At 41.0% G+C, this 24,252-nt stretch overlaps 1 protein-coding gene across 3 annotated transcripts; it reads right to left on the bottom strand.

Moving 5' to 3' along the window:
• Positions 1–132: 132 nt before the first annotated feature.
• On the bottom strand, positions 133–18,578 carry C3H21orf91 (chromosome 3 C21orf91 homolog). Of its 3 annotated transcripts, none has more exons than XM_086883373.1 (5): positions 18,477–18,578; positions 17,954–18,083; positions 4,967–5,482; positions 1,587–1,649; positions 133–1,160 (listed from the first exon to the last, which is right to left on the bottom strand). In XM_086883373.1, the coding sequence occupies exons 2-5, from the start codon at positions 18,075–18,077 to the stop codon at positions 1,000–1,002; spliced, it is 864 nt and encodes a 287-aa protein (XP_086739499.1). In that variant the 5' UTR covers positions 18,078–18,083; positions 18,477–18,578; the 3' UTR covers positions 133–999. The 3 variants fall into 3 exon arrangements, with proteins under 3 accessions (XP_086739499.1, XP_023799469.1, XP_023799476.1); XM_023943701.2 differs by having other exon boundaries at positions 18,437–18,489; XM_023943708.2 differs by having other exon boundaries at positions 18,405–18,484.
• Between the last annotated feature and the right edge of the window lie 5,674 nt (positions 18,579–24,252).

Consider the following 24,252-nt stretch of genomic DNA (forward strand, 5'->3'; position numbering starts at 1 on the left):
GGTAGACTGACATAAGTTTAAAAAATGCAAAAGCTGTTCTGATTTATAATGTATCATTACTGCTTGCATTTCAGAATTAAAAGGCTTTGTCAGTGTGATCCAGCTTTATAAAGAAATCATAACAAGGCAGTGTAATATTACAAATTTATTGAGTTTTGTCAAAGTAATTTTTCAGCATTGAAAATTTCACACATATAAAACAACTTCAACTTCTATGCATTAAAACCGAAGTATGGATCATTTTTTTTTAGTTTAAAGCAAGTGCTGTGCTTTTTTTAAACATCTCATGAACCAAATTCTTCAGTTATAAAGCTGATAAAAATAAGTGATACACCACTAGAGTTTGTTCTTCAAAATGTGAAATTCATCTCTTTGGGAAACAATATTTTTAAAATTGTATCATGAAAGATACAGACCTGAAAAAAGACAAACAATCATACACAAGGCATAAATGTTACATAGAATAATTCAGACATTTTATAAAGAGATCTGGAAAAGTACCTAAAATAGTGATATTTATTTAGTATAAAATTTCAATAATAAAATATTGCTCATAATAAATAAGAAAACATGAGTTTCGTTAATACTGTCCTCCCCTTAAAGCTCTCTTGGATGTAAAAGGATCAGACCTGATCAAAAGTCAAATTTTTATTTTGTCCTCTGTATGAAGGAGGCAGGTTTACAGGCTTCAGGTCATTCTTTGCTAGAAACAATTTTATTATAAACAAAACACAGAATTAATTTCAAGGCTCATGCACACTTATGGGGAAAAAATAATAATCCTCAAATGTGAATAAACATTATTACAGTAGATTTTAATACCCAAAGTATTTGCCCTTTTTGTTAAACCCAAAGTGGAATAAGACTTCCCATGGATTATGAATACATAGAGAAAGCTGCCCGAGTTTTCTCAAAAGCTTCTAAACGTGTGCAGCTGTACTTAATGGTTATCAACTCTGTTAGGGCCAGTTTTCCAGGGGGGATGGAAGTTGTCTCCCTTTATATGGGGACATTGGATTTCATCCCTGCTCTTCCCATCTGCAGACAGGGCAGTTTGGAGCAGTTCTTCAGCAGCTGCTCGATGGCGATGTGGCGCACGTTGAGCTCGGAGGCCAGCGAGTCCTTCTCCTGGACCTGCTGTGTCAGCTCCTCAAACACTTCTGCAACAACAGCACTGGGTCAATGCACTTGGTCCCTGTACTGTGAGAAAAGCTCTTCCTGGTTCCATCACAGCTTTGTATGCATTGCAAACTGAACAGCATCACCTCGTTTCTAGTTATAACCTGAGCCAAGGTGGATCAGTTTGACTGACTCTGGCCTGTATCAGCAGTGCTGTGGCACCAGAACTAATGGTTCTAGTCAAATTCTTAAAGAGAATACCAGGCCTATTTGCAGCACCAAAGCAGATTACATAATAAAAGCACCTAGAAATCTCTCTATATCACAGATTTCCATGCAAAAGACGAGACTTCAGTTAAAAACTTAACTGATGAAAAGGCAATCAAAATTTATTTTTTAAAACCAAATTTTTTTTTTATGACAAAGCACCACAAACCCAAAACAAAAGAGTATTGAAAAATTCTCACCCTGGATTTGCTTGAGCAGTTTTTCATTAAGTTGCTTTAACTCTCCTAGAGTCATTGTAGTCACTGCAACAATAAAATCTGTTATTACTAATACCAAAGTCACATAAGCATATTCCTATTTTCTCAAGATCTCTCCTAATTGCATCCTAATAATCAACAGATTCATGTCAGTAAGTCAGAGGCAACAGTATTTATCAGTCATTTGAGGAAAGTTTGAAAATTCTCTTTTGAGTGTTGACACAAACAAGGATTTACTCCATTAGAAAACCCTCTCTTCAAAACAGTGGAAAATTAAGTCCCCAAAACAACATCAGAATCCAGAATTAGAACTGCTTGGCACATTTAAATACTATACCTCCTCTGACTGCAAAACAAGATTTTCCCAGTGTAATCCATGGAAGCACATCTGTTTAACTGTGGGCAATTAAAAGGGGACAATTCTGAGGTAAGTCCTGCTATGTTTCCCAGCGTGCAAGACGCAGCTTTCTGGCAGAATTTTCAACATGTGGCGCCCTGTTTTGGTTATCAAGGTTTGTGCTTTATGCATAAAGAAATAACTTACAGAGTTTCCACTGAGTACCTCAGTGACAAATGATGAAGGACAATCCTGGCTTGATATGAAGACCAGCATATAAAAATAGGTTTCCTTCTGTGCTCCTGGGTGAGAACTACAAGATCCTCTGTATCACTGAAAAGTCCTTCTGTATCTCAGGCTCTGTGCATTGATCATCCTCACAGAAAACACACATTAAGCCTCAGAGGAGAGAACTGTGAAAGTTTTCTTCACTGCCCTTGATCAACAGCAGGGAAGCACTGGCTTGGTTCCTGGGATTCCCTCAACCCTGCAGTGGACACACATGGTGCCATTCCAGCTGCTGAGATGCCCTTGTCACCACGGTGTAATGTGACAATCTGAACACCACGGGGGGTACTGGGCACTGGCACAAGCTTTAAGACCTTGCAATTCTATAAAACTGTTCTTAAACTTCAGCAAAGCTGTTTCTGCTGCAGCTTAGCAAAGCTCTCATTGAATACTTGAGAGAAAAAATGACACTGCAGCTTTTTTTCCAGAGATTTCTCTGTGCAAAAGGTTCCTACATGGCAAATTTAAATTCTGGAGTTCTGAAAAAGATGGGTTTTAGCTACCCACTGGATTATTTGATTATCCTAAGCTTTCCCTTTCAAACTTTCTCACAGCTGGCAGTTTTGGGCTGTTAAATTGCTGACAGTATTGCCAAACCAAAGAAGCTGGCAGTAGCTAAGACTTGGTACTCAAGACATAATCCTAGTTAAGAATAGAACAGAGTCACCTTTCTCCTCCATCAGTCAGGTAAAATGTGCTCCTTCCCACCTTCAGCTATCAATAAACCTGACAAGTCCCTTCTCACACCATATCATACTTTAAGCACCATGAAAATGCTGACCAAATTTAATATAGCAATTAACAGCTAAAAATATCAATATTTTTTCTCCCTTTTATACCCAGTGGTAGGGTGTTACTTCCCCATTCTTCAGTATTTTTATTAACATTTTGTCATCTGGCAGAGAGGCTGGTTCACATGTCCCATGTGTCTTGGGACAAGACTGTTTCATGGCACATAATTCTGATACAGAGGGGAAAGGGAGAAAGAACAGAGCACTTAATTTAAATGGTAAAATATTATTCTATCCAGAGCTGAGGTGAAGTCTGAAGAAATACTGCCCAAGCTATTTACAGTTCCATTAATACTTGTTTTCAGTAGACAACTATGTTAAGAGTATTGCAGTAAGAAGGCACCGAATTCTGGCAGTCTAAGTTTTCATCTAAAACACAAATCTTATGTAATCATTGAGCTTCCAAATGAATGTCTTTTAAAGATAAATACTGACAAATACAAGCAAAAATGCCTCAAAGCTGCGTTATGTAGTCATAACAGAAGAAAAAACCTGTTACTGTGCTCAATGCAGTATCAAAGAGTGGAGATAAATGCCAAGTCACTAACTTCAATTAGACAACCCCATAAACCAGGTCAAGCTTCCATAATTCCTCTGTTATGTGCTGTCCTGATTTATGTAATCCCAATTTATGACTCCAGCTGACAGGTGGTCAAACAGCCCAGTGTATCTGTTTTGATTTATGGCCTTAAGGCTACTAATTCACTACAAATGCAACATGACACATGCAGCAGGTTAAGTAAAATCCTTTCATAAAAAAAGAAATGACTCAGCTTTGCAAGGACAGAAATGTCAGTTTGTTAAAAAAAAAAAGGGAGACTAAAGAAGCCGATTCCAACTTCTTACAGTACCTCTTTACCTCTTTCTCTGACTCTTCTGACATTCTGATTCCATTACTACCTTGTTTTTCATCACCTGTTTTTCCCTGGAATATTTTATCAGTGATTTTTTTTTTCTTTCTCAGGTCTTTTGAAGTTTAGAAACTCTCTGCAATTACTTTCCTCATCTACAAAAGTAAGAGTGGACATACACCAATTCAGGACCAAGTACTGACTAAAAAGCAGGATGGTAACAACAAATACCTCTAGGAATCTATTCCTAACACATTTCATGGAGCCTGATTCCAGAGACACTAGAATATCTTAGATTTTTCTAAAGATTTCTTCTAGTGATCTTCTTAAACAACAAGAAAACTAATTTTCTGTTATTTTCACTATCACTACAGTCATCAAAAGATAGGTCAGGTCTTCTGCTACAGTCTTTAAGAGGACACGGTAGCAGAAGGGCCTTCCCATTTCCTTATGCTCAACACAATGCAAAACCAAATCCAGTAAAATGCACAAGGACAGTCTGCTACTGTTAAGATTATTTCACAAGTTTGCTCTGCTATATAACCTCTAATTTCCCCAGCTGCTTAGGGCTGGTCTCTGTGAAATCTAACTCAGGGCACTGTGCAAGGTCAGTAAGAGAGAGATTTGCAGGAGCTGAGTAACCTCCACCTCCACAGGCAGCACTGTGCAACTCCCAGGAATGACATCTTGAAATGACTTTTTTTGCATAAATTAGACATGTCCTGTATCACACTGGGCTACACCTAAGAGTGAAATAAAAACCAAACCAAACCAAACAACAACAGCAAAAAAACAAAAACCAAACCCCCCACAAAACAAAACAACAAAAAACCAAAGCAAAACATAACCCCAAAACCACCCCAAACCCCACAAACCAAATAAAAAAAACCAAAACAATACCAAAAAAACCCCAAAACTCCAGCCACACCACCCTATTTGCTCAGCCAGGTGGAGGTAGCTTTTTCTCCCCCCACAGATTTTACATGCTGAACTTCAGGACAAGAACTAATGCCCCGTGGAGACCTGAAGTGGTCAGTATCTATTTGAAAGAATGCCCTTGCTTGTTAGGCTGTGTATAAATGGACATATACTCACAATCCTCCCTGCTGTGTTGAGGATGTCTCCTATGAACACTGGCAGGTGAATCACCTTCAGCTTTTTCAGCTTTCTGGACTTGGCTGTGGTTGGACCACAAAACGCTGCTGCAGCAGAAGGTAGCACCGAGTCTGAAATCAGTGGATTCTCTTGGTTCCAGCAGAGTCTGTGAGCAGCTTGAGATGCCTTCAGATTTCCCATCTATCCATTTTGCAGAGTATCTAGGTACTGGAGAGTCAAACTGTGGGAGTAATTTTCTATCAGTCTGATGTCTGAAACTAAAAAGCTGGTGTTGGGATGGTTTTGAGCTTTCAGAATCAGAGTCTAAATCCTTGTTTTGTGCGTATTGTATGATCCAGTTAATTTTTTTGCTCAAGATATTTTTTACTCCTGCATAAGGACTTTTAGAGAGCTTTGATCGTGGACAGTCCTGATTTGCTATTAAGTGGAATTTTTCAAAGCAGTCTCTATGCCCTCTTAAAGATCTTGTATGTAGAAGATCTGACTTTGGTACTCCTGTAAAGACACAAAAGAAAGAAGTTCACTTACTGCTAATTTTTTTAAATCTTTACTCACAAGCAACCAAGAAAACAAAAACTTTAGTGATGCTTTCCTACTAACAGTCTTGACACTGAAGCAAACAAGGGCACCTCACAGTCCAAAATTTGTGAAGTTTCCCTTAGGCTTGAGGCCTTGTCATGCAAAGTGTTTTGTACACAATAATTTCTAGAGCAGGACTTCATGCGTGCCTCTTGCACGGTGACAGAGATGAAGCAAACTGACAACTCCACACATGCTGCATCACCCCTACACAAAAGTGTATAAGCTGCAGAAGTAAAATAAACTCAACTGTGTATCAGCAAGCGCTATAGAACGATCCTAAAGAGCATTCTGACAGCACTCATACAAGCTCACATCTTCTATGCATAATGTTATGAGCCATCTGCTCCAATACTGCAGGGTGCAGGCCCGTCTCATTCAAGTGGTCAAACGTAACTCAGATTTCAGTCTTAGTTTATTATTTTGCACTGGTACAAGCCTGCAGCCCAGCTAGGGAAACAAGCTCTAATACTGTCAATGCTTGCCAATGTTAAACTGTCCTGAAATTCATTTGAGGTGTGCTGATTTTGGCTGGGATAGAGTTAATTCTGATCACAATAGTGCAATATGGGGCTGTGTTTTGGATTTGCACTGCAGTGTTTTCATTATCACTAAGCAGGGCTTACACGCAGTCACGGCCCTTTCTGCCTCTCTTACCACCCCAACAGCAAGTGGGCTGGGGCATGCAAGGAGCTGGGAAAGGACACAGCTGGAACAGCTGATCCCAGCTGACTTAAGGGATATCCCACACCATATGGCATCATGCTCAGTGTATAAAGCTGGGGAAGAAGATGGAAGGGAGGAATGTTTGGAGTGATGGAGTTTGTCATCCCAAGTCAGTGTTATGCATGACAGAGCCCTGCTCTCCTGGGGATGGCTGAACACCTGCCCAACCATGGGAAGCAGTGAATGAATTCCTTATTTTGCTTTGCTTGTATGGGCAGCTTCTGCTCTCCCTTTGAAACTGTCTTTGTCTCAACACACAAGCTGAAATTCTCTCCCCATCCCACTGGAGTTAAACCATGACATCACACAAGATGGATGTTTATTTTCCTTTTTGCTCATCCTCCCTCAAAGACTGTTGAAATAGCTACAGCAGGTAACTTAAACCTCTAAGTAACTGCTAGTGATTGACAGGTTAAAAGGGAACACAATCTGTGAAGATCTGCAGTTGGTGAGTGAACACAGATGGTATGAGAAATGACTATTCCAGAAAGTTAATAGTGCCCTAGTACAAAATTACTTTCTGCAACTTCAGTGGATATTTATTTTTCTTCAGACTCATGTACACAGTAGATTCAGAATCCAAGTCCAGAGTAATGAACAGTTTGTCATTTATCTCAGTACCTCATATATTACTTGGGAGATTCCCAATACAATGAAAACCATATACTTGTGAACCAGAGGTTGAAAGTGCTTAATGCTGAAGTATTTAAACCAACAAACAATGTCACAGGATCTCTGAATCTAGGCAGCTTAAACCAACCAATGCAGCCATCCTTTTAGCCATTAAAAGTAACTTGAAGAAAAAAACCATGAAATGCAACAGGAAACAAAATCTGGTAACAGAGACATTTACAGACATTAGAAGAAAGCCACGGTACAGCAAGTCAGTCTTTCAGTTCTATCTGATTTACCCTCTTAAATTCTTGTGGTAAAGTGTAATCTCCCCACCCCAAACCATTAACAAATGATACAATGCATTTTTCAGTTACTGAATGTCACAAAATTCCACACTAGTCTCAAAACTGAAAAGGTAAAATTTTTAAAATGAAGCTGTGAAAACAAATCCAAGCACTTAATTTTGATTATCTCACTTGCTGGTAACTGCTGTTTGAAGTTGGGGAGTTCAAACATCAGGAGCAGACATTGTCAATTGTTGATTTTCCACTCTGGGCAGCACTGAAACTTAAATGCATTATTTTCTGGCTGACTTTCTGAGAGTGCACACAATTTATGGGGCAAAATGTCTAAAAAACTGGAAAATGAAACAAAACAGCAGTGGAATTTATTCTGTTCTTAGCAGCAGGGGAAAAAAGGAAGTCATGAAAACACATAATCCTTCTGTTCATGAGATAACTATTAGAAGAAACAAAACTCACATACTAACCAGAGGTACCTTTTAAGAAGGAAGTTCTGGAGTAAAGTACACTCCATGCCCCCTTTCAGTGGGCAGTCAAGATTCTCACTCCAAACCTAAGAATACTTTTCAATCTCTTTCAGCAAACAGATATTCCCCAACTTTTCTTAAACTCTGCATAATCTGCTGCCTACTTGCAATGCTATTTTACCTCTCTATCTTTACAGAGACTTAAAAAACCCAACAAACATTTCTACTGAAAACAAGAAAGACAAGTCATTTGTTTTCATGACTTATCAGCACCATTTAAATAGAGCAAGCCTGCTTAACTCAAGTAGCATGATGGAAAACTTAAATCTTTAAGCCATCAAGGGAGAGCAAACACTGTCAAATGAAATTATAAGGCAAATATATTCACAGTGCTACAAACCCTAGAAAACCAGAGTGATTTTTTCAATGTTATTTGCTTTACCCAAGTGATCCTTCAACATTCTACTTTTCTGCTGCTCACAGTGCTTTTACTTACAGAAAATAATCAATGGGCTGAGAAACACGCTTTGCACAATTTTCCATATGATAATGCCCAGGAACCCACCTAACAAACACACCTGCACAACAAATGACAGAATAATGACAGTATCAATTACAAAAAGAAATTCCTTTGAGGCTGCTTCATTATTTCAATGAGAAAAAATGTTACTTGTCCAGTAGGAGTGTGAGACCACACAGAATAGCCAACACCCAAATTGTTACACAAAAAAAAGAACTACTGCAGCATGACTTCATCAAGCCTCAACTCAATTATGTCCAAGTCTTAAGCTCAAGGTTATTCAAGTCTTTCCTTCAGATGAATTTATCTTTTAAGAGCTCTGAACATTGCTAACTTCTCCATTCTAGAGGCATGCTGCTCAAAGAGATCTGCTTTATCTGAACTCAGTAATAGAGCTCCTGAAATGAGCAATTATTACAGAAGAAAAAACCCATGCTACTTCAAGAGTTTAAGCTTTGCTATTTATATGCCACCCATTGGCCACAATGTCCCTCTTTCTGAGCACAGGGCAGGTTATTGCAAAACGCTTTCAGTATACAAGATCAGAGTTTACATCCTACTCCTTTCTCTTGTTCCACTGCAAAACCCCCAAAGGGGTCCTATCTAAGTAATCTTGGTTAAAGTAAGGAACTGAAAATGTGCAAATCCAAACTGCTAACAGACCTGCTTCAGCTTTCACATAACTGGGTTGGATTTTTACTGCAACAATCACACACAAAACTAAAGCAACCATCAACTTCTCTTTTGTCCTAAGGTGACAATTAGTCCTTTCCTATGCAGAAGACATCAGCCATAACCTTCTGGAAGAGCTAATCAGGGACAGCAGCTGCTGTGCCAGCACTAACTAGCGATCACGTACCAGAATTACAGCAAGTAAGGGTATGGTTCTTTGGAACAAATCCTTCTGTTGTGGGCAATGCTGTCAGATTTATGAGGCAGAAAAGATGTCCATTTCTTTTCAGGAAGACTTCATACTCCACTCAGACTACTTCATATTTTCTCCTTTCAACTGCAGAAAAAGCTACAATCTGGTAAGCTGGCATGGGAGCAGGTGATATAGAAAGATGATTCAGTTTTATTGCTTTATTCAACACTATACGCCAAGAGATGAATAAAGTATGACAAGATTTCTGTACAAAACAAGAAGCAATACTGTAATTTTGATAAACAGCTACTGTGAGTTCCAGGGACTTTCACAGGGTTTCAGTTCCATCTCTGTATTTCTGTTTGCCAATATCAACCTTAATCTTTCTTACTTTTTGTCTGTTTCTTCAAGTCTGCAATCTTAAAACCATCAACTTCCCCCCTCCCCATTTGCAGGTATGTGTACATTTACCCCTTATCTTGCTTTCCAAGAACAGGATTGCAGACTATGTCCAAGTATGCCCTAAGCTTCATATTTATTTCTTCAGAGAAGGGAAAAACCCCTCAAAAAGCAACAAAAAACCCCCACCCAACAATCACCTAGAGAAGAAAAGTTTAATCTGCAGGGAAAGAAATAAAAAAATCCCACAAAATTCATTAATATCTAGAAGACCATATCTATAAAACTTAAGACAGCACAGATGCAATTAGGAAACAAGCTCATGCCACAGATCATTCCTCAAGTGCACATGATTCACAGGCTGATGCCAAACCTCCAGACAAATCATAAAACAATGTAAGTGCTTACAATCCATTATTTGTTTCTGATTCTAGTAACTCTTGTGTCCTAGATGAAATACAAATGTATCACTTCACTCAACAATATCTTTGTATATTGACTTGAAGAACAGGACTTCCTACATAAGTACCTAATGCTTAGGCAAAAAAAAAACCTCAACCCAAACTCTGACTTTCAATTTTGTAAGTTATGCACGGCAGGCAGTCAACATGACTCCTAAGCCACTCCTACAAAGTAATTTGGTAAATGCATGACTAGTAATCAGGCAGTTTAATACACATTTTCGTAACTTCCATTTTTTCATAAGTGTAAAGCAGCTGAGAGCAGGGAGAATATTTACCAGATAACCAGGTGAGCAATCACATCTCTACAAATTCTACCCTATTTTAAGGCATTTGTATTTGAAAGTAATTGAGTTTCCATCTAAAGTTTTTTGCTTTCTGGTTTTTTTTGGGGTTAAGAAACCTACAAAGACTTTATTTCTGCCTTTCCAACTGATTCATTGAGAATTATGTATAACTCTTCTTCATTATAAAGACACAGAACTAAACTGAAACGTTTGCTCATGTTTATATAAAGCTGACTAGAATAATTGTCTCATTTGGAGATTATAATAGTAATCAACAAGTCCAATTCAAAAGCAATGTTCTTGAATACCAAAATTATTCCACATCCTTCACAAATGCTTCCACAGAAAAAAATAAATCTCTGATCATTAGCTTGCTTATCTTCACCAGTGGGGTTTTTTTTCATTTGTTTGCTATTCTCTTTAACAAAAACAAACAACCAAACTTCTTATTTGGTCTTTCAGATCCATCAGTTGGAAATAACGTTAAAGAAAGCCTGCATTCCCTTCTTAGCATTTCCTAATGTAATGTTGTAAACAAATTGTTTTTTGCAATGGTGAATAGCAGCTGAATTGGAAAATCTCCCCTGAATCTAAGATGAACTAAAATTAACAGGAATACTTGGAGACACCTGAATAGTCAGTGATAAGTTTGTACTACACCATTAGATACTTAAAGCCCCTTTAAAGTATTTACAAATGCTTATGGGTAAGATTTATACCTGACCACCTCTTCTGTCTCCAGTTTGACCTAGCTGTGGAGACCTGCCTTCACAACCAGTAAAGAAATGCTTCTCAGGCACAATTTACCTCAACTGAAACAGTGAACTCCAGAGAGATTTGTGACAGACACCTCTGCTCTTCTCCTGTAATCCTAGAGTAAGCCAAGAGCCCTTGCCTGTGGCTTCCCACTTTCAGAGCCTTGGTCTTCACAGTGTGTTCCTAGATGTTCCAGCTGTTGTTCCCCTTGGCTCAGGAGCCACCTCAGGAGCACTCTGTAAACAGGGATGTTCAGCCAGCTCATGGAACTGCTCCCAGACATCTGCGAGTGTCCACTAGGAACACAAAGATCAGATGAGCTCCAGTGTGGTTTACCTCGTGAGCAGGGCCAAAACCTGCAGCAGACAGAAAGGCTTCACAAGACATTAAATGTTCATGTCTATCTATTTTAAGCCACTGCTGCATAGGCTGTTTACCAAGAGTGCTGAAAGAAGGGGGTTCCCAGAAAAGCAGATCCCAAGACATGTTCAAAACGCATGAAACAAAAGCAGCCCAGGATAACCTAAGGCAACAAGTTATCCACATCTCTAAATGACAAAAACCTGGTATTCTTCAGCTGTACAATTCTGCCAGCATTGAAAAGCAGGATCATTAGAGATGTGTACCTCCAGTACATCTGCCTGACAAGATGTAAAGCCAACTGCTACTTTTAAGGGTTTATATGCAATCTCATTTGAGAGTTAAATCTTACGATTTATTAGACTGGCTACAAGGAAAATGCAAATGCCATTCATTAACTTCTAAAACCAGACACTTTGCAAAGACTAGATATTATCTTGTTCATAAATTGAAGTTCTGTCCTTGCTTTCATATGATAATGCCAGTACTTTCCATACATCAAGTGTGGACACAAATCACTTCCCACTTAATTTCTATCAGCTCATTTGTATTTTAGCACAAAGATATCAGACAGAACAGAGATTCAGCTAGCCTCTTAAATATATTTTCAAAAATCATGTTACTTATAAACTACTGTACAAAGATGAGCTTGCTACTGTATTAAACAAAGCAATGCATTCTGATGAAAACGTCACTACAGAAAATATTATGTCACATACTTTGTAAGAAAAATCAGTTAAACAGACCTAGAAGAAAGGTCCTAAGCTGGTATTTCTGTAGTCTGGATGATGACAGGTAACATAAATACTCAATTATCTGGTTTGCATGGACAAACATCCCAAATTCACATATTAAGAATGCAAAAATGTACTTATTGAACCAGCTCCACAGCTTGACATTACTCAGTGGTACTCATACAGCATTCAGAGTAAGAACAGCATCTCCAATCATGTTCAGACTTGAATTTGTAGTTAAGAGCTTTAGCAGAAACTGCAGCTAATTTCACATGTCCATTCAAGTTTGCAGAAATGAGTCATATCCCTGGCCTGCAAATGCTACCTTGAAACAAGTTCTGATCTCTTTAGTCTAAAGGGCAATGATTGAAATTTTTAACTTTTATTGCCAGAATAATCTATTTTACTCTTTATCATTTCATTAACACTGAAAAAATAGGGATGTGTAATATTCTTGAACAAAATTAAATCAAACAGTGATTTCTATTTTTCTTTTGACTATACCTTACAAAAAATTTATTTCAGTGAGATATTCTTCTGTAGAGTGTAAAAAGGAAAAAAAACCTGAAATTTGAGTGCTTACAGATTGCAAAAACTAAACCCACCCTGCTTTAATTTTTTTTTTTTATTTAATGAACACAGAATGAGGATATTATACAAGATTTTACAGACCTTAACAGGAAAAAAGCTATATGGTAAGACAGACTTATTTATAACATCCTTGTCTCAGCCTGGAGACTGATTCACTCACCTGATGCTGAAATTGCCTCAAAAGCTGAGTCTATCAGCACTTTAAAGGACCATGGAAACCTAACTACTTCAACATAAATCAGGGGAATGGACGCCCAATACTTACTCTGTCTCTTACAATACAGGACCTGGGGTTGGAACTGTCACTTGCTATTCAGCTGTTCAACTCTAAACAGAAATGGAAGTGAGCCAGTTTGCTTGTCAGCCAGCATTCTCCAAGATGTTATTGTAGTTAGCAGCACTGGACAAGCAAAAGAGTAAAAAATAACCTCAAACAATCACATTTTCCACTTCCATTACCGTTTGTCCCCATTACAACCCTTGAATGTGAGGAAATTAGGGTTTTTAAATAATTCTTCATTAGGAAATGCCAGCATAAACCCAGTTAAAGACAGATACAATAGGTAAAGTAATGCAAAGGTAAGTCAATTATTATAGACTTTCAAGTTTGGTGTTTGAACAAAAAACATTAAAGTATTAAGATCTTGAAGCTGGGATTTGCACAGGTGACCAGAGGATCCCAGGACACAGCTGCCATGTGCAATGCCCTCCCATGGGAAGGAACCTGAACACCTGTAAGCAGCACCCTCTGCAGCACAGGCAGGACCCTCTGGCTGCTCCTGTGTGAGGAGTAAGACATGGGAAAATGTGACGCATGGTCACACAGAGCCACAGACTGGTTTGTGTTGGAAGGGACCTTAAATATCATCTCATCCCAACCCCCTGCCATTGGCAGGGACACCTTTCACCAGACCAGGTTACTCAGAGCTCCATCTCACCTCTCCTTAAAACACTTCTAGGCATGGAGCATCCACAGCTTGGAAATGCTACAAGTGGAGTTTCAAAACACCATATTCAGGAAGAGGATTTTGTTTTGTTGATGTAGACATTTACAGACAGTTTTTACACATACACAAGCGTGTTTTTGAGTTTTCATGCATTTCTCCCCACCCTTGAGGTATCACTGCAGATTTGTTGTTAGTACAGTATCTCTGCTGAGATCCGTTAATAATTCTCCCATATTCTAATGAAATTAAAAAGAAGAACTTTGTTTCAACTAACCCACAACACGTGATCTCCTGCCTTATGCAAACCAGTCACATATGAATTTAAAATATTTCCTGTTTCAATCCACTGATTACTACTGTGACACCTAATCAGAAAAGCAAACAATGCATGATCTCTGATGTTTGCTTCATCTGCACAAGGCAAACAAAAGCCAACATCAAACCCCAGCAGATCCTCCTCACCAGGATAGTCTAAACCCCATGCAGAACTTCAAAAACATGGCCCATAATTAGCTCAATTTTTCAAAATGTTTAGTATTTCACACGTAACTACTTTGCAGATTTTAAGCTTTAAGAAGCACATTAATATTCTATTGTATCATCTGACTATGAATCTTCAGACACAAAAGATAGTTTGGCAACAGAAGTATTTACATGTAGCTTAGTCCACTCGGCTTCCCTGAGTGTGAATCCTCAAATTAAGCGAGCCGGATGAGCCAGTGCAACAGGAAAAAAATAGTGCCAACAAATTCCAAAGACAACACTGTTCCCACCCCTTTGAGACTGAAGACCAGAACTACTAAACTCTCCTGAGCATGTTGCTCTTTCCTTGTTCAAGAAACACTGATGAAATTTAACAAGATTAAGTTTAAACCTGCATACTGGCTTCAGTTATTCCGATGCCCACATTCTCTTTTCTTCTCCCCTTGCTACCACTCTTTCAGTCAGCTTCAGAGAAATGGATCCTATAATGCATATGTATCACTCCTGAATAAATTCTGGGACAGACACCACAGCTGATCTCCCAGTTACACTCAAACCAGCGGTTTCTGTGAATTAATGGAACTTAGAAAGAAGCATAATCACAGTTTAGGCTAAGATACCATTTTTTTTCACTAAAATACTAAAACCCTGCTATTAGAAAAATCATGACAGAGACCTGATATCTGATAAAAACCAAAGGTTTTATGACACAATAACTGACTTCCTCATTCAGAAATTCAACAGTTATTTAATCAAGACAGACCACAGATTAAGCTTTCTGTATAGCAGTATTCCCTATAAAAGAATATGAGAGAAACTCAGTTTCCCCCCCAGTTATGTAACATTACCAAGATATGTCCAAACATAATAAAGGTTACCAACAAACACTCCAATGTCAGCAAAGGGTTGAGCCATGTCTGACACTAATCTAGTAATGAGTCATTCTTAGAGATGAGGATGCTCTCCAAGTCCCCCATTTCTAATTCCTCCTCTTACTGACCCAAGCCAATCAACAACATCACCATTGAGACACAGGCAAACCTGTACAGCTGCTGAACTCACAGATGCAAGGAAATGCAAAGATTCACCATCATTACATTACACTGTTATTAAGTGCAACTAAGAAAATTATATTTCCGTAGTATTTTGCTCATAGACACCTGAGAAAGTCTGTTTCAAGGTGGGTTTCCCAGCACATGGATTTTCCATGTCCAAGTTTAAAGCAGTCAGATGCTTCTGGGATGAGGGGAAACAGAACTGTCCTCATCAGCTTTGTTAAAGCATTACAATAGGACGCCCTATTGAAAAAAGAAAACTGGGAAGCCTACTTCCAAAATTTCATACCTAGACTCACAAATCAGAAATATTTAGGTCAAAAAAGACCTTTAAGATCATTGAGTCCAACTGCAAACCCAAGATTGCCAAGCCCATTGCTTGCCCTTGCACATCCATCTGCAATACTCCTTTCTATCCTGCCCCAGCTCCTGCTGCAGACTGCAGGGTCAGGAAAGATGGAAGAGGTGCCATACATTCCAATTAAGTCAGACAGCACTTACCACATGGAAGTTAACAGGGTGCTGCAAACAGTGGGAGTACTCAAGCATCCTGCAAGATGCTGAGCTGTGACTAATAGCCTGCCTGCTCTCCAACAGCAGCTATTTCCTGCTTCTCCGAGGGAGCAGTTCCACATGCACATCAACACCAAAAATGAGCAAGCCTGTCTTAGCTGTTGCATGAGTACCTTTTTAGAGTTGCCTAGTTCACTTCCTGAAATATTTAATATATGTACGGGTTTTAATTTCTGACAGTTTTAAATATGATGCTAAATAAAAAGACAAACTATCAGTGAGATCGACACTCATTTGTAAGTGTGGGATAACACATCTACAAGAGCTGATGCAACTTGCAGCTGATTCTGCTCAACAAGTTTTAATTCATCTAAACTCCATTAAAACATAACCAGGAGGTCAGTATGAAAACATCCAGTTAAACGCTGTGCTTTAGTGAATTACCCAATTCATGCTGTACCCAGGACTGCCAGAAGACTTATTTTAGATGCATAAAAATCAGTCTTTGTCACAAAAAAAATACAGGAATGTAGAGATATGTCAAATGTAGGAAGAGTGTGACCCTATGGTATGGTAAAGAGCTGACTCATGCAGCTAACAAGCCTTATAATGACTTTATATAAAAAGTCGCTGACACAGCCCCTGACACCTTTAAGCCTCCCCTCCCTATGAGCAGTAACAGTATATCTTTTCAAAGTGGCACACAAAAGATGGACTATCAGCAGTTGAGGTATTTTGATGCTAACATGGTCAAAGACATATACACTTTTATTATGCAAAATAAAAGAATTGCAATTGCCCATGTAACTTCAGGGGAGCTTTTATCACCATTCTATTCCAAGCAGCCTCCTTCTAAAATTAACTGCAAATTTAGAAGATTATGCAAAGCTTTGCACAGATTAAGTATTTCCTACTATCAAGGCTATTTAGAGAAAAAAATCCCAAACCTATTCCACTTGAAATACACAATCACTATGTGAAGTCACAGCCATAACAAGCAGCTTTGACAAATCCACAGCTTATCTCAAACAACAGAGCACAGGAACCATCCAGCAGTTTTTTAATGTGTTCTATCACTTTCAACACAAAACTAGCTAAGTAATGTAATGGAAGTACTTAATTCTCATCCTGTCGGTATGCTTTTAAACCCTAGAGAGAGAAACATCCTCTCTCCATATGGAGAAGTCTAAACCTAACATTCTAAAGCAGTAAGAAAACTCAAACAGGCTGACAGGTTGTCCTAGGTTAGACAGCTGCTCTTTCAAACAAAAAGTGCAAGTAAACAGGCATGTCTCTTCTAAACAAAAGCAAAAAAACATGGCAATTACTACTGAAGTATCAAAGCATTGTTCAGATTAAAATACACTGCCTCTACTAGCAACAAAAATCTAATGTCTGTTATCAGAAATGAGAGGAATACTCACGTAACACTGTTAAGACCTTCATATTCAATTGCTTCACAGCAACGTAAATTACTCTGGGTAGTCATATCTAAATATAATTGGCAAAGGCCACTTACTGACTATATAAGTGGAAGAAATTACTTTGTTGCTCCAAAGCCAAGTAATTTGACTTAAAAAAGTGACAAAAATAATCTACTGCTCATTCATGCATGAAGAAAAGCAACAAGATGGGGAAATTCTTTACCAAAACAGGTTTAAAACCTTAAAAATATTATTCTGGAGGCCAAAATGGTTCTGCAAGATTAGTCTTTTAAAAGATGGCTGAAATTCCTACTTTAAAATCAGCAGACTTTAGGAAGCTTTGATAATGAACCCTGTTATATCATATTACACATACCAACATTTTATGAAAACAAAAAGAAATTTTGAAATTTCTTTCATTAATTTCAAAAAACAATTATGAAAACAAAAATTCCATTCCTCTGAGATTTAGTGAAAGCAAAGTGATCTGCTTCCAAAAACCCCAAATATTATGCTATAAAATTTGCAATTTAAGCTTGCTTTATACATAGACCCCCTCTAAATTGTTGAGCAAACCCGCTGAATACAGGCAGAACGTGATTCAGATCCCAAGTTCACCATCGGATCTCTAATGCCAGGAGATGGAATAAACACCAGGGCACTTCAGAGGCTCTGGAAAGTGTGTGTGTGGGGGGGCTCACCTTCACGTCTGGAGGAGCAGCACCCACCTTTACTGCAAACGAGCTAGAAAACAAACTGGTTTAAAACTTTCTACGGGCAGACGCTTCCAAAGCCGCGAGTGGACGGAAGCTTTCGGAGGAGCCGGCTGCGCCCTCAGCCCTCAGCCCTCAGGGCCAGGACGGCCCCCGCTCGCAGCCTCACCTTCGATGTTCAGCTCGAAACAGACGTGGCAGAAGGACAGCGTCTCCTTCTCGGTGCCCAGCTTGCAGACGCTGCAGATGTTGTCATCGTCCAAGTCGATGCTCACGAACTGCTCCTCGTTCATAGTGCCCTGGGGAGGGGGCCACAGGGGAAGGGAGGGTTACCGCCGGAGCCTCCCGGCCGCTGCTCCGCGCCCGCCGAGTGGGAGGGCAAGGGCGGAACGAGGGCGGGAGAGTCCCGGCAAAGTTTTCCCTTTAGGGAAACCGAGGCCAGGCCGCACAGCGGGGCCGGCACGGACCGACACTTCCCCGTTCCCTCGCCCGAAGGCTGCCCCGTTCCATCCCGCCCTGCTCCCCAGCAATTTCATCACCAGCTCCATCATCGCTGCCCCCGCCATCCATTCCCCCCCCTCCGCGCGGCAGCGGTGCGGACACCCCGCCACCGCCCGTACCGCGATATCCCCGGCTCTGCCCTATCCCCCACCGCTAATCCGATCCCGAACCCCGGCCCCGTTCCCGCTCACCGCCGCCCGCCCCGGCCGCGCTCCGCTTTGTCCGCCCGCCCGCGCCGCCGCCGCCGGAGCTCCCGGCGCCGGGCACCGCCCGCCGCTTCCGGCCGCCACCACTGCCCGGCGGCACGGGGGGGAACCGCGGCGCCCGAGCCTCGCCCCGCAGCACCCGGGCAGCTGGAGTCGCCTCAGAGCTGGGTAGCGTAGCAGAAGAAGCGAGGAGCTGCGGTTTCCCCGGCCCTCCGAGCGGAAAGGACGGCGGGGAGCGGCCAGGCTCCCCCCGCAGCAGTTGGTGTGCGCCGCGCGGGCGGGGTGCGCGCGGGGCGCGCGCGGGCGGTGTCGCGGCGCTGCTCCTGTCGCGACTGGGGCTGCCCGCCGCGATTGACACCGAAAACCTTTACAGCTGGTGCTGAGCGGGGCCATCCGGGGCGACTAGGTTAGACTAGAGGTGGAGGATAAAGAACCCCAAAGGTGCAGTGATGGAATATCGATTCCGTTCAGGAGCCGATATTAAAAGCCGGCCAGGGCTCCGGAGGTGAAGCCACAGGCGGTCACAGAATCACAGGTTGGAAGGGACCACAGCGGGTCATTGGTCACATCTCCCTGCCCAGGCAGGATCATCCCAGAGCACACGAGACAGGATTTCGTCCAGATGGTTGTGGAATGTCTCCAGTGAGGGAGACTCTACACCCTTTTTGGGTGATCCGTTCCAGCGTGTGTTCACTTGCACAGGAAAATTCTTCCTCAAGTTTAGGAGTGTCAGATTTTGCCCGCTCCCTCTTTTTCTGTTGTTTGGCGACACAGGGAAGAGGTCCATTGTATAGTCCGGGGAATTTCCATAGCTGATGGAAATTACGTACAGCACATTGCTACATGTCCCAGTGAGGTTATTTATGGGAAAGTTAAGTACTCTTCCTGAGGCTCCTGTGCTGAAACACATCTCTGCAGTTTTGATTGTTTCTTTCACTGTGTTTTCTTGGGGTGTTTGATTTTATCAAAGACAAATGCATGTGATGCCATCCAGAGGGATCTGGACAAGCTCAAGAAGCGGCCCATAGGAATCTCATGGTGTTTGATGCAATGAAGTCCAAGGTGCTGCACCTGGGTCAGGACAATCCCCTGTACCAATCCAGGCTGGGGATGAACAGATCCAGAACATCCCTGGGAGAAGGACTTGGGGGTGCTGGTGGGTGAGGGGCTGGACATGGCCCAGCTGGGAGCCCAGGAAGCCCCCGTGTGCTGGGCTGCATCCAGAGCCCCGTGGGCAGCAGGGCAGGGAGGGGATTCTGCCCCTCTGCCCCTCTCTGCTCAGACCCCACCTGCAGGGCTGCATCCAGCCCTGGGCTCCCAGCACAGGAAGGACAGGGAGCTGCTGGAGCCGGGCCAGAGGAGACACCAAGGGGATCAGAGGGATGGAACAGCTCTGCTGTGAGGAAAGGCTGAGAGATTTGGGATTATTCAGCCTGGGAAAGAGAAGGCTTTGGGGTGACCTGACTGCAGTTTTCCAGTACCTGAAGGGAGCCTACAAGAAAGATGGAGAGAGTGGAGAGATTTACAGGTGCCTGGAGTGACAGGATAAGAGGGAACAGCTTCAAACTGACTGAGAGTAGGTTTAGATTAGATATTAGGAAAAATTCTTTACTATGAGAGTGGAGAGGCACTGGAACAGGTTGCCTGGACAAGTTGTGGATGCCCCATCCCTGGAAGTATTCAAGACCAGCTTGGATTGGGATTTGAGCAACCTGGTCTAGTGGAAGGTGTCCCTACCATGGCTGGAACTAGAGTATCTTTGAGGTCCCTTTTAACCCAGGCCATTCTATGATTCTGTGATTTTCTGAAAAGGAAAAGAAGTCCTGCACTGTGCTGGAGTTCCATCCTTTATCACTCTTAGGCAGCAAGTTAACTCTAGATTTGCTTTTGTTGGAGGATGATGGAGCGTGTTTCATCACAGAGCTTGTTGGAATCTTCCTCAAATTGTCTCTGCCACAAGCTGAGAACTGGATCTGGGAGCGGGGGGGATGCATTTTCTTCTCCCCTTGTCATCTGCTTTTTTGATGAAAGGTAGAAAAGAAGTGGCACCTTCGCTTCATTGTAGAAGAAGTATTAAGACAGAAGAAGGCACATCAACCTGGGGTGGAAGATTTAGAAACAGAAAGGGGAGGCTGGACAAATGATGGTAGAGCTTTATAAAATCTGTAATTATTTTCCCCTCCAGAATCTGATGTCTATTGAGTCTCAACAGCTCTTTGCCACAGTGCAGCAGCAGCTGTTGTGAAATCCAAGGGCAAAGAAGTCATGAATCTTGTTAATAAATGACATGTGGGAGACAGTATGGCTCTTGGTAACTGAGCTGCTTTTCTTGTCAAATATTGTTCTAAAATATAGAGGTCATGGCAGTAAAAACAGTGAAGGAGAACTAATGTTTCAGGCACAAATTTCTGAAAAAAGCTAGCAAATACCAAGATGAAGATTGTGAAATTGTAGCTGCTGGCTGTGTTGTGGTTTATATGTATTCATACACATTTGTATTTCCTCCCTTGGTTTATCAGTGCATGTAATTCTAGCTAACAGTTTACTTACACTGGAAAATTATTTTAGTAGGAAACAAGTTTGTTTTGTCTTTCTATGTTTCTTTTTCTCTACTGAGTTTGCATTTTCTTAACAGGGAGGCTTTGGCAGTGTTTCAGTAATTCCCACTGCTTCACCTTCCCGCAGCTGCTTGGTCATGTTCCCACACTGTTTTCTCTCTGTATTTCTGTGTTTGTGAGGTGACACAAGGGACTGGATTGCTGGTTTAAAGGAAGAGAGTTAATTCCACCTCAGGCTGATTCACTGTGCTTCACAGTGCAGCCCTACAAGCACTGGGGGAGGGCAGCTGAAGGGGTAATGCATAGATGACGATGCGTATTCCGGACCCTGCAGGGTCTTCCCTCCAAACACTGAAATGCTGGAAATTAAAGCTTGTGGCAGTGTTTTACAGACATACTTAGTTCCAGTTTTATGAGCAAAGATTTAGGAGTTCTAAAAGGCATTTTTACTGAAAAATACAGTGTTAAACAGGAATCCATGTGGAGGTGGGGCAAAATACTGCCGTGGACATCCCCCGTGAAGACAACAAATAATGTTGATACTGCTCAAATGAAAGTATCTGTGTGGATTTGTATATTAAAAGAGACTCAAGAAATGAGAAGAGTTTGTCAAAAATTTAAATGTTAGACAAGGCGAAGTAGGTCTGCCTCCCTGAAAATTAAGAAGTAACATAATGAAATCAGCCTGACTTCTTTGTCTGCCCTCTCTGCACTCTCCCTTCTGTTCTCCCCTGGGCTTGGGGATATTTTTCCCCTTGGTAGGTCATGCAACTGTGGCTTTTCCATCCACTCTGGCAGATCTTCATGTTCCTCAGGCATTTCTGTCTGCAGTTAATAAACACATGCATTTTCTCCAACTCATCTGGGTTTTGGTGGGGTTTTTTGTTTTTGTTTGTTTTTTTTTTCTTTATTCTAGTGGATTTTTTCCTAGTTTCTTTTACTTGTTGCTGTCCGTTTTTTTCACAGCTCTTTTGTTCTTTTGTTCTCTGACCTTTCCTAGTTTATTTTATATTTCACCCCTGGAATAAAAGTAAACATAGGAATGATTTGCTGTACCCCCTATCCTGTTCCCACTCATCTGTTTTGTGACCTGTTATCTCTTCTTATTCTCCCAGTCCTCTTTAAAATTCATCCAGTGTGCAACCTTTATTATAATGTCCTATTTAAAATCTTTATTGACTGGTCTTTCCCCCTTAGTGTGTGGCATAAAACCTAATTGAAAAGGTGTAGTTCCACATTCCCTGTCCCTGCCATTTCTTTTGTGTTGGATCTGATGATCCCATGACTGCTGCAACGTGAAATGAGTCACTGAGGTGATAAAAAAAAGAAAACAAAATTTAAAAGAAGCATCAAAGCCTTTCTTCACCAGCTCATTGAAACATCTACATATTCAGCTATATCAGTGCTAGATGTGGTTTAAGGGTTTTTGGGGTGGGAATGCAACTGACCTTTCAGCATCCTGAATTTCACCAGACTTGATGTAACCACTAGTTTTTTCTCTTGCTCCTAGTCCTTCTGTTCCTTCATCCAGTCCCTTTGCTTCACCTTCCCCCCAGGCCCTGATCTCATGACCCTCTCTTTGGCCAGCTGAAATATTCACTGCTTCTACCTATTTTCCACCCTGTTTTTTTTTTTTTTTTTTTTGGGTGTTTTAGGGATATTTGTCTGAAAAGTAACCAGCATCTGTCAGATTCCTGTTCAGTTTCCTGCATGACTGCCCAGACCCTCGAGAGAGTGGTAGTAGAGTCAATTTAAGCCAACTGTCTGAATGCCTGGGTAAAGACAGCCCAAGTATTTCTTCTCCTGCCTTTTTCTGGTCTTCTCTTCCCCTTATGACTGTTTTTCTCCTGTCCCTTTCCTCCATGTCCCTCCTGTTCTGCCATATGAAACCACACAGTTTCTCCACTACTCTTTCTGTAAAACAGCCCTGTCTGTGCTGTAGCACACCACCAGGCTTTATCTCTTATCTCTTCTTTTTCTTCCTGAGCTCACTGAACTGCATGCCTTCATTAAGATCTCCTCCTGTGGAAGTTTAGTTCTGTTCATTATTCAGTGGCAGAAATACAGGGCTGTTCAAAACACTCAGTAAACTCAGTGCCAGACTTGAAGAGACACCGCAAAGGAAAACTTCAAAAGCTTACCATAATACCACTGGTCTGATTCACAGATGTCACCTCAGCAAAGCAGCAAGAAAAGGATGGGTTACTCATTGGTTTTCAGCTTCATGATTGGCCTCTAAAATGAAATACCAAGCTAGTGTGGAAAAGTATTCCTTGGAAAGTCATGTCCTATATTTTTTGAGGTTAGAATAACAAAACTTCTACTCACCTAATAGGCCACAAAATGAAGGAAGCTGAGCCAACCTGGAATTACATGAAAGTCACAGCAAACAAGTGTGGAGCAACAATTTGTGTCTTATAAAAAAAGGCTTGTATCAAGTTGCTGCTATAGTGGATCAGAGACATGATAGATGAGTATGTGTGTATGCAAAGAAGTCATGAATAAGAGACAGAGGAAGGGAGTGACTTCAATGCCTGCACACCCTGGTAAAAGGCTTTCTAGTAGAAAAAAAAAAAAAATTACTAAACTAGAAAGTTTATCCTGATTTTCTAATCAGAAGAACACACGCAAGATTTCCTAACCCTAACAAGATCTCATTAATTAATTGTAATGATGAAATAGCACTTAATTTCTAAATTATGTTTATGCATTCCTCTTTCATCCATAGATTTAGATATCCTTTAAAATACCTCTTGCCCCTTTAATGATCAACAGTGTTCTTTAAACTTATTTTTCCAAGGTGAATGGAATGTGTTGTCCACTGCCACAGCCTTGTTTCTGGCACAGCCTCATTTTCCTTCTTGATCATCACAACAATGCACAAAGCTGTGGTTGTCTGCAAGTCACAGAAAGTGCTTTCCCGAGCTGAGCATGCCTTCCCCCTGCCCAGATCTCAGCCTTCCAATTCCACCTGAATCTCCCTTGACCACTCAGTATCATCTGATAATACAAGTCATTCCATCATTTCCAAAATCAAGATTTCATATTGGCTTTTGTGTTTTGTCCAGTGTGCCTTCTAATTCTTGGCTATTTCTCTTAAAGCATCTGATTCTTGTTAATCAGCTTTTAATCAGGATCTGTAATACATCCCCTGAAGTCCTCATGGCTGTGAGCCTGTCTCTAGGTCTCTTATCCACGAATTT

The sequence above is a fragment of the Cyanistes caeruleus genome, chromosome 3 (assembly GCF_971803275.1).
Source record: "Cyanistes caeruleus chromosome 3, bCyaCae1.hap1.1, whole genome shotgun sequence".
Taxonomy (NCBI): Eukaryota; Metazoa; Chordata; class Aves; order Passeriformes; family Paridae; genus Cyanistes; species Cyanistes caeruleus.

Bases quoted from the DNA above. Each gene is read 5' to 3' on its own strand.
- C3H21orf91 (XM_086883373.1), bottom strand. From the start codon at position 18,077: ATGAACGAGGAGCAGTTCGTGAGCATCGACTTGGACGATGACAACATC. The intron at 5,483-17,953 runs GTGAGGCTGCGA...GTGTCTTTACAG, and splicing joins TTTCGAGCTGAACATCGAAG to GAGTACCAAAGTCAGATCTT. The intron at 1,161-1,586 runs GTGAGAATTTTT...CTGTTGTTGCAG, and splicing joins ACTGCTCAAGCAAATCCAGG to AAGTGTTTGAGGAGCTGACA.